Here is a 10,522-nt window from a genome sequence, read left to right on the forward strand (position 1 = left end):
TGCATAGACTGTATGCTCGTAGCGAGCCACCGGCCGCGGCCATAACATCACAGTGGCGTGCGCTGTTCGCAGACATTAATCGAATAATCATGCCGCCAGGAGTTTATAATCGACAGACAATACAGCTAATAATATAAATTATATTATGAACAATGTCTATGACAACTGTTGCACACTTTTTATATATAATACACTCCACGAGCATTATTCAATTTAACTAAAAAATATTAAATGTATCATATCAAGCTATGCTTTTAAAATAATAATCAATATGTTTTGATAATATGGCTCCATCGCATCTTGTGTCACACTAAATCAGAAATATTTACATTTCTGAAATTTATCTTAAGTTAAACTTGCAACTACAAAAAACTAGGTCTTACGAAAGTATCTATAGTAGTTAGAATATTTTTGATACATATGGAAGAGCATTATGGAAATGCAAAATAATACACTAACGCGTAATGAATTAAACCCCTTGACCAGATATCGAATTTGAGCACTGCTACATTTGTATTAGGGTTGAAATTAACAAGTTAATTGGAAGCCAGTTATCGACTTTGAACTGAGATCAGTACTGATTGTTGTTTGTGTTAAATAAGGTTTGGACCACTCCATCTAACTCGTGTCTGGCGACATGTGATTATGCAAAATATTTATTTTATTATAGATAGATGTTTATAATCACCAGATTAAGTGTATTTTACAAAATCTAATATTATTTACAAAATACGAATGATAAAACTAGAGGTTTATAGTAATAAAATAAAATGGATCTTAATCAGATAATTTTATCACATACACATTACTTCCGCAGTGTAAAAAAGCTACAAACAATCATATAAGCAAAGATAGGAAACAGTTTGTTGAAAGTAAAGAAAAATTTAATACTGATTTTATAATTCATTTTTAATGTAGGCAATATGAAGATGGCGCTAGTGGGATCCATTTCATGACATTACACAATCTTCTCAAGAGCAGAATTTATCAGATAAAACAAAATCATTCTTGTCGAACATACAATTATATCAATAAATAAAACAAAAAGAACATTTGTCTTTTCCGTGCCTGCATCCGTGGTGATGAAATGGATCCGTCACTGGCATTCCCAACAGTCAGGGATTTATAGGAAAATATACCTACATTTAATCTATATTATAAGGAATTCATATAAATCACTGATGTTCTTAATCACAAGTTAACACATTGGCGGCGGGTGTTACGACACGTGATGACGTCACCGGTACCTTGCGCAGTGACACGGCGTCACTACATTACACAACAATAATCCGGCAGCCAACGTATTAATATTGTATCGTTGCCTTCTAAATCAAAACAACATGGTAAATCTGGATCCCAAAAACATTCTAAACAAGCCAATCAGAGTTTTACAAAATTTTATTTTACAACAGATTATAAGCAAACAAAATTAGACAGCGTAAAAATCATTGTACAATATTTTATTAACAAATCAACTAGTAGGAAATCGTAGCTGCCAATGAAAACAAAAGGACTTATGTAGAAAAGAGGAACGTTTTTGTTCAACATTTGCATACATAGGACCATACTTGGTAGCATTTCTAACAAAGATTTTGGTAGTGTAACAGTCAGGATCCAGATCTAACACAAATGGACACGCTGACTGTCCAATTAGTATTATTCCAAGAGTAAAATACATAATTAAGTGGGATAATAAATTGAGAACAATTGAATTTGGGTGCAACTACGTAAATACGCAAAACTTTGTGATTTTTTTAATATAACAGAATAACCAGTGATAATTTTAATAATTATGTTATTTTTAATTTAAACCTTAATAAGGACAGTCAGCGTGTCCCTAAACACAACCCCATTACAATAAGTTTTAATTTTGGCTAATCGTCATAAGCGATAAATTGCTAGTCACACTTTGGGAATTCAGTTCAAATAAAATATATTACCCTGAAAAATTAGTAACATTTTAACTACTTACAACATGCCACAAATGCCTGTCTTAGTAGTAGCATACAGAACATTTTTATAAATAGGAATTGCTTATTTGTAACAGTTAAAATGTTAGTATCATTCATATTAAGGGTCATGCAAATATAACAAAAATAATAAGTCATACAAAACTATTCTCTACTCTCAACAAAGTCAGAGCTTTTCGGAGATTGTTTACAATAAAAATCAAATAAGATTACTATCGCAAATATACTACATGCTTAAAACAAGGCCTGTGTAAATAATGAGTACTGAAAAAATAATTATTGAAAATACAAACTGTAATCTCCACGAAGCTCAACAGAAGGAATGCAAAATAATGAGAATAAATAACTCGTATATTTGATACTACGAATCTTATTTCGTCGGCTGACTTGTGTTTGCTGATGTCCGTTAGACAACTATTTCACAATGATAACCACATTATATGATGAAGTTCTGGCAACAGATTATTGGATGCCAACCTGTCGTGATACGGTAGCGCACTATTGAATAACAATTCCACAGCACAGATTATGATTTTATGTCTCTAAAAAAAGATTGGTCGTGTGATCCTTCATAAACTAAGATTTTTATAAATACGTACATTTTTACATTTTCATATCGCGTTCAGGGTGTTTTACTTTTTTCTATTATTATTTATTATTAGACTTTTAATTCCCACTCATATTTTCTTTGTACTTTTTGTGATTACAATCCTTGACAAAAGTAACCTAATCGTTAAAATTAGTTCACATTAAATACACCTTGTAACCAATACCTATTTGTTCTACTTTCTGATGCCATCTGAAGTATATTATTACACTACAAAGTATGAAGAACTTCATACACTAACTAACTATCGTCGAACACTCGAGTGTCAGCACTTCATATTTACAAATAATGGACATAACCCAGCTGCTGGAGGTACTTAACTGTCTAGCGGTTAACTAACGAGAGCAAGTATAAACGACCGATTGTGTCGAATTTAAATGCAATCTGCTGGAAATCGTGACGAGGGCGAGGTACGGGGACACAAGGGAGATGGAAGAGCTACGGATGGCAGTGATAGTGAAACCTTAGAATCTAGAAATCACAATATCGCATCCTGAACACATCGGTCCAGGTGCCGCCATGTCCGGCCTCCGGCGAGGCCGCTGCCTCGGCCCCGCGCCTTGTCCCGCCACGAGGCCTCTGTCGCAGGCAGACACGGCGCGTCTGAGTCGCGACAGAGTGCCACCGCGGACAGATATAAATACCACAGCGTACAGTAAAGTTAATCTTACGACATGTTCCATGGTTTCACTGGGACACGTGCACAGCGCAGCGAGGCGGGCGGCTCAGTGGTTATATTCCTTGAAACAGGCGGCGGCCGCGGCACTACGCCAGGCGCGGCCGCTTGGCGTCGCGCTCGTCGCCGCCGCCGCCCGCGCCGCCGCCCTCCTCCTCCTCGTCTGAGTCGCCGTCGTAATCCACCAGCCCCTGTTACATACAACACAATGTACTAAACTCTCACAAATGCAATCATCAAACAAGCTCGGGAATAAGGCAAAGCAGGGTCGGCTTTGTACTCGGAAAATTGGCGATTGAAACTTAGCATTTTTACGAATTATGTTTGATAAGCAACACTAAAATAAAGCGAATCTAAAAAGTTCAAGAATTATAGTGATACGTATTTATTAGCATAAAAATCACTCAGTATTAAACAAAACCCAATCTATTTTGAACACCTCAACCACGCCTTTCATGTTTTAAACATATTAGAAGATTGATGTTATCATGGAGACAGGACAAATCACACTAGCTAGACAGACTGCGAATTATCCAGTTCTGCCTCAATACCAGACTTTAATTAAAGGATATTTAATGCTCTTTTAGTGTGACTTGACTGTATGCGTACAGTAATGATTTGCTCCTCAAATAACAGAAACAAAGGATAGACCCCTTTCAAAATATTTGCAGATAAATAATAACAAAGACACATCTAACAACTATCAAAATCCCATCCACCTACTGAAATTACATGAAGAAAAATATCGGTGAATGTAGATCTCACACCGCACTAGGAATTTCAAAGTTTACATGCAAGTCCTTTGTCTCTGATTCGAGATTATTGTCACATTACATGATATCCCAGCGAAGCGAGCAGAGAAGAGGCGTGAGGGAACTAAAAGTTTACCTTATTGAGTAATCTGGGCGAGGATACCTGAACGTCAGTGTGCGTTGGCTTGCTGGGCGATGTAGTGCTTAGGAGGACTCTGCTCGGCCCGTTTACTGTTTCGGTATTCGAGCAAACCTTCTTTTCAACTATTTTTCCTGTAAAAATACAATTTTATTGTAGACTTCCAATAAGAAGTACAATACGACTTATTTACATTGCGTGTCGTCATCGTTTCGTAGAAAACACTGACGTCACATAAAGTTCCCGACCAAACCGGAGCGGAGCGTTGTTTAAAAATTTCTCCGCTCTGCTTCACTTAGGTTAAGTCTGGTACGAGAAAAAATACCGAGTCTAATTTCTATCAACTAATATGAAAGTCGGATCAACCAATTTCTAGTCACACAATTTGTTTGCAAACAAATGCGAAAAAAAATGTAAATAACCGACATAAATAATAATACAGCTAATCATGAATCAGTTACGTATTCGAAAGGTCAGGGCGATAAGGGGCACGTAAGTAAACAGTTACCGATAGCGTCGAGCGCGTGATGCGGGTGCGCATGCGCGGGCTGCTCGAGCGGCGGCTCGTCGTCCAGCTCGTCGTCGTCGTTGAACCACATCTCCTCCTCGTCGTCCGGCGCCCGCGCCTCCCGCCTGTAGCGCGTGCGCAGGAGAGACGGTACCACGGCCTCGGCCACGCCGACGCTGCCACTCACTGTGGGAGATACACATGGTTAGATGGTAATTGTCTGTTGTCTTAATGTTTGGTATAGTGTAACAATAATATACTAGAGAGGAAGCTTCATGCTTAGTCCCTCCCAGCAAAGTTGAGATGTGGAAGAAGTTACATATTCGTAAATTACAACATAAATTAATCAAATGGAGGTAACTTTTGGTATCAATGTAAATTAAACCAGGGCAGGATGATTCTAGCAGTTTAAAGAATACTTGCGCAGAAACCAAAACCTGTTTTTGCAGATGTTTCTAACTTATAAACTAATAAATATATAAAATGTGTAATTACATGTGGTCTCACCTCGATCCCTCTCTTTCAGCTTGTCCTGGTGTTGGTCATACCGTGTTTTTAAAGCTTTGAATGTCTGCACATACTCAACGTCTTCTAAGATCTTTCCATAGTTTTCTACGACATGTGAACATAGTGACTTGATATCTTCCAGCTTGATGAACTCAAATAATTCTAGTATTGCAGAGTCTAGTAGATTGTATCTGAAAATTGTTAAGACGAGCATTAGGAAAAATGTTGATATGGATGACTTAGGAATGAGATAATGAAAGCTTGTTACTTTTCCTTCTGAAGTTGATATCGAAAGTGGTGTGGACCATTTTCGATATCTTCAGCTTAAAAATTAGTAAAAATTTACAAGACAATCTTAAAGTCTTTGCTACATACCTGCCGTTATTTCTAAGGAAAGCATCTATAACTGGTGCAAAGAGGTTGCCCTTAATAATGTATCTGTTATAGTATTCATCCTTGAGTGCAATGATCTTTCTCATGAACCTGAGCGCGCCCAGCACTAGGAACGTGTGTGTCGACCTCATCAGCACCAGTATGCGACGAAGTAGATCCTGAAAATCAACGATACACCGTTATTTACGTCATTCAGCCCCAAGGAGACAACGAAAGGTACTTTGACCTATACGCGTCTTACAATTCACCGTTTTTATTTATAATCTTCTCTAATAACTACTCATAATGAGCATAACCAGCTGGCAATCAGCCTGAAAATGTCGACAAAACGAATGCCGTGACATAACTATGGAATAAAACAAAAATAGGCTAGATACCGCCAAAAGAAAGCGTACAAAAACCGGCAGCGGATTCGGGAAACCGTCAGAAATAAATAACTTTACGCGTTTGGTATGGAAATCGTAAAGAAAGGAGCCATTAAACAAGAGATGACCTTGAACATAAATCAAGGTGTGAATAAAAATGGTTGATTTTACGGGCAGTTTTATTTACTGGAACCTCCATTGTTCATTCAGAGAGGAAAATAAATTGTTGTAGATTTTGTCCAATTCAGTACAAATCGGGCACACCTGTGCCTAATAGCTTTTTTGAGAGAAATAGTTGAATAGCTTTTACTTAGCTTATTTTTAAATCAGTAACAAGATTGTAAATCACATTTTCATCTAAACGAGAAAGGCGATGATGAAGACAAACCCAAAAGTCGCACTCAGACAAATCAAATAAATGAGAAACTGTTAGTCATTTTTTTATTTTTCGATAGCTTTTCCGCTTCTGAATATTAAGGCAACCCAAGTAATGTTCAGGGGAAAAACCCAATTACAAATATGAGAAACCTATATTTATAACTCTCATCTACGAAATTATGCAAAACAGAGATTAGTGTTTACTATGCACCCCAAGTAGATAATCCTATCAAAGTGGAGGCAATGGAAAATTTTCTGACAATCTGCATTACAAATCAAACCCTATTAATCATTGAGATTATTGTGTCATGTCATTCACATTTGTAATGTACTTTTTGTTTACATAAATTACATAATCAAATGATAACTGAATGTCTATGACATGAAATAGAAATTTAATAGCCATTCATACTACTTATTATACAAGCACCGATTATTGTGAAATATGAACCCTTACTACTGCACACTAACACTAGGCGTAACTTCCTAATCCTAAAACCATGTATAATTAAGCACACTATGTATAATTAAATCATGGTGACATATCAATTTTACAAGCCATTAGATTACGTTCCAAACTTCTGTTTATCAACATTACAATGCAGAATAAATTTTAGCGGTGTGTATGTACCTATTAACTTAATTCCAATATATTATAGCCTATAATAAATAGGTCATTTAAATTGTAGAATGAACTGTCAATTTATCACTGGTAACTCCTAAAAGACAAATAGTCTATGGTTTACTTGAAACCATAGCTAACAGCAAAGAGTTCTTACCTTATTCAATATGCAGGTCTTTATGTGGTATGTATGATGCTCAACGCAGAAGGCCAGAAGTTCAAGTACAAGTCCCAGTAGCTGCACCGTGTGATAGTCCTCCTTCAGGGGTTTTTCACCTGTGGTGTTCTCTAATAGAGGAGCTGTAAAAGACAAACATATTTATTATCAAGAAATAAGAAAAATTAGGAACTTTTTCGATTGCTCCCTAGGATTTGTAGGTTTATGGAGATCTCATGGAGTATGTATAGAAAATCAAAGACTCGCCCATTCTGTGGTGTGTGTGTTTATTATGGGCAATATAATCATTTGAAATTGTAATGAGAATAGTTCACTTGTTGCAGTAGGGTAGAACATCCTTGCACAATTTGTACAATTAATTTTTTATGTACAAAAAACATTAAATACCTTAGAAATTATTGTTGAAAAGCTCTTTTTTCAAACATAGTAAACTAACTGCTGACAAACCACTTCCACTCTCGAAAGCAATTAACTGACAAGGACCACATTGAATGATCTTGTGACAACAAATTAACATACCAACTTGCATTCTGTACCAGTTTTCATTGACATATTTTTAGAATGAAATAAAATCTAGTGTATATTGTAACTCATAATTAGAATTGCTAATCTTTGTAAGTGAATTTTCCACAGTACACTTGTTGTAATTTTAGTATCTAAACTGTTCTAGGAAACTGTTTGAAGTGAGATTTACACACAATGAGTCATAGAAAGGGTACATTACCTATTAGGGTTTGTATACTGTGTTTGTAGAAGAAGTTTAAGAAATCTGCCTTTTCACTCTTGTTAACTGATGCCAGCATGCTCTCAGGGTCCAGGAGTATACGTAGGACTCCCATGAGCTGCACTGCACCACCCAGTTCCGGGTCTCTGTCTCGGAGCATCTGCTCTATCACTATGTTTAGCAACATTTGTTCCTAGAAATAAAGAGTTGGTTATTGCAACACAGTAGTGTAACAAGTTGACACAAATTGCAACAAATGAGTTATTGTACATACCTCTTCAGTATTGTTAGCCTGCTGTAGTGTATGGTCCCTCACTACGGAAGGGGAGAACTCGACTATATAAGTTAAAATGTCTATAGATGCAGTCTTAGTCTTCTGATCATCTATACTTAGAGTGATTTCTAATGCTGGCAGGATCCCTAGAGACACTAAAGTTTTATAAAAAGCATCCTTATCCTGAGGTTGCAAGTTTTGTGAAAAATTACAAAATTCCTTTAAAAACAGAACCAAGTCCCGTCTTTTAGGATCTGGTGTCTTATCATCCATAAGAAGTTTAAATAGGTCTGTCAAAAATTTCTCATCTTCCTCTATAAGTTTCACTATTTCTACTTTGTTGAAAAATATAAAACTGGACAATGTGCTTAGCAAATTGTCCTCAAAAACTGTAGGAGTAGGTAAAACAATATCTTGAATGTACTGTACTCTGTATGTTTGATGTATCTTAGCTAGCAAATCTTTGTTCTTTATAGGAATGGCCTCACGGAACTTGGCTAGCTCTCGCAAATACTCTCTGTGTTTCTTAGGTTGAGGCAAACTTGGGTCATACTCTAGACAACCCACAACATCAAATATAGTATCATCAGCAAACATTGTGTCAAACAGTGTGTTTTTGTTGAGAAGAAATATACTTTTGAATATTTCGTAAAGATGATGCAATCCTTCAATATTTTCAATGTCTTCACACATGTGGAACAGGTTGAGTAGTTTCTTGATGTAATGCTGTGTCTCCAGGGCAGCTGCAAGCTTGTCTTTGCGAGCTGGTGATACCAGACAGCTATTCACAAGTTCACTGATGTCCTCGAGACGGCCCATTTCACATGCAGGCAGTTCCACAGGCTGCACACTGTCTGACATCTCATCAAACCGCTCATCTTCTGATTCTTCAACTATGTCTTGTGTTATTTCAACTGATGGATCTTTTCCTTGTACCTGAAAGTAATTTCATATGCTAAACATACTACATCATAACATAAGCCACCTATCAATGTCAATGTCAATACACAGATAAAAGATAATATTGAGTAACTGCTACATTGTTCTAAGATCAATCCTAACAATTTCCTTACAGTGTGATTCAAAGTCTACGTTTACAACATTAACTTAGTTTCCTATAAGAATTTCGTAATACAGTGAGTAGTTCCTTTGAATAAAAAGCAAGATAAACAACATCAAATTACCTGACAAATTTTCTCCCATATTTCATCGCAGCCAGCTTTTTCTTGAAAACTTAATGCTAAATCAAAGTTGTCACCTTCTGACCATACTATCAAGGTATCTTGTTGCTTCTGATACGCTGTATCGGGTTGAATCTTACTCTCTAGGAGAAGGGACCCGTCGGACTCTGCGCGCACCAGTAGAGAGGTGCCTTTCAGCCTCTCTACGTAACATGACGACACATGTCCCGTTCCTCTGTCATCCCACTGTCGGTCTGCGTTCAGAGCGTAAAGCTTAACTCTTCGTCTCGTGTCTGTCATGATAGTCAGCGCTCTAAACACTATGTACTCAAGTAATGAATCAATTATTATGGCGCTATTCTAATGCACCTCTACAATAAATTACTTAACTCCCATTTGTATAAAAACATGTGCACTTCTGTAACAAAAATAACACAATTTGTAAAGAAATCAGTACGTAATTTTCGCGATTGTAATTACCGTAATTACATTCCATCTTGTTCTTCAATTTATGTGAAACACACCTAACTTCGACGGGACTACACATTAATCGCGTTTTGCTCAACTGATTCGATACATAGTTATAACAACCACATGAAAACGCGTATTATAATTTTGTAAAACAATGGAATAATCATTAAAATATCGGAAATCACAAACAAAACAATACAAACTGTAAGCTTTCTCTTACACTGTAAAAACACAAGTATTTATTCAATTAATACTAAAACTCTTCAGTAGGCGTCGAAAACTCTTTAACAATATTATATTTACCGGAATTATCATTATAGAATCGTCAATTTGACGTACCTTCAAAATAGTACAACATCAAATATCGCCATATTGGATTCACAACAACGCTTCAAAAACGGGGTTCTCAAATCGAAATACAAAAGGCGCGTGATTCAAATTTCACCGTATTTAAACTACATATTTCTCGTGTTACGAAACAACTTAACTCGAAATTTTGAAAATAAACAACTGTTTTTATCATTTCTTAAGCATTTTCTGAAAATTACGCCACTGACGTGTTTTTTTAATAGAAAATTATTAGATTTAAACATTTTTTTTGGGCAAAATGGTTTTTGTCATCGTTCAATATTATATGAAGCCAAGGCAACAAGTTTACAGCCAAGAATGAAACTTTTTTTTTCCTGTTGGGTTTATGTATATTGTGATACTATTCGGTTTATGTCGTTTACTGATACAAATAACGTATGTAGCACATCATGATTCTGTCCACTTAAT

General features: G+C 36.2%; 1 protein-coding gene across 7 annotated transcripts; it reads right to left on the minus strand.

The window, feature by feature from the left end:
• Window positions 1-775: 775 nt before the first annotated feature.
• On the minus strand, window positions 776-10,241 carry LOC110379582 (serine/threonine-protein phosphatase 4 regulatory subunit 3). Of its 7 annotated transcripts, none has more exons than XM_021339307.3 (10): window positions 10,085-10,241; window positions 9,278-9,692; window positions 8,094-9,029; window positions 7,820-8,012; window positions 7,075-7,217; window positions 5,535-5,710; window positions 5,160-5,350; window positions 4,653-4,838; window positions 4,142-4,278; window positions 776-3,444 (listed from the first exon to the last, which is right to left on the minus strand). In XM_021339307.3, exons 2-10 carry the CDS (start codon window positions 9,572-9,574, stop codon window positions 3,343-3,345), a joined length of 2,361 nt encoding a protein of 786 aa, XP_021194982.1. In that variant the 5' UTR covers window positions 9,575-9,692; window positions 10,085-10,241; the 3' UTR covers window positions 776-3,342. The 7 variants fall into 7 exon arrangements, with proteins under 7 accessions (XP_021194982.1, XP_021194983.1, XP_021194977.1 ...); XM_021339308.3 differs by having other exon boundaries at window positions 4,169-4,278; window positions 5,148-5,350; XM_021339302.3 differs by having other exon boundaries at window positions 5,148-5,350.
• Between the last annotated feature and the right edge of the window lie 281 nt (window positions 10,242-10,522).

This window comes from Helicoverpa armigera, chromosome 20, assembly GCF_030705265.1.
Source record: "Helicoverpa armigera isolate CAAS_96S chromosome 20, ASM3070526v1, whole genome shotgun sequence".
In the NCBI taxonomy this organism is placed as follows: domain Eukaryota; kingdom Metazoa; phylum Arthropoda; class Insecta; order Lepidoptera; family Noctuidae; genus Helicoverpa; species Helicoverpa armigera.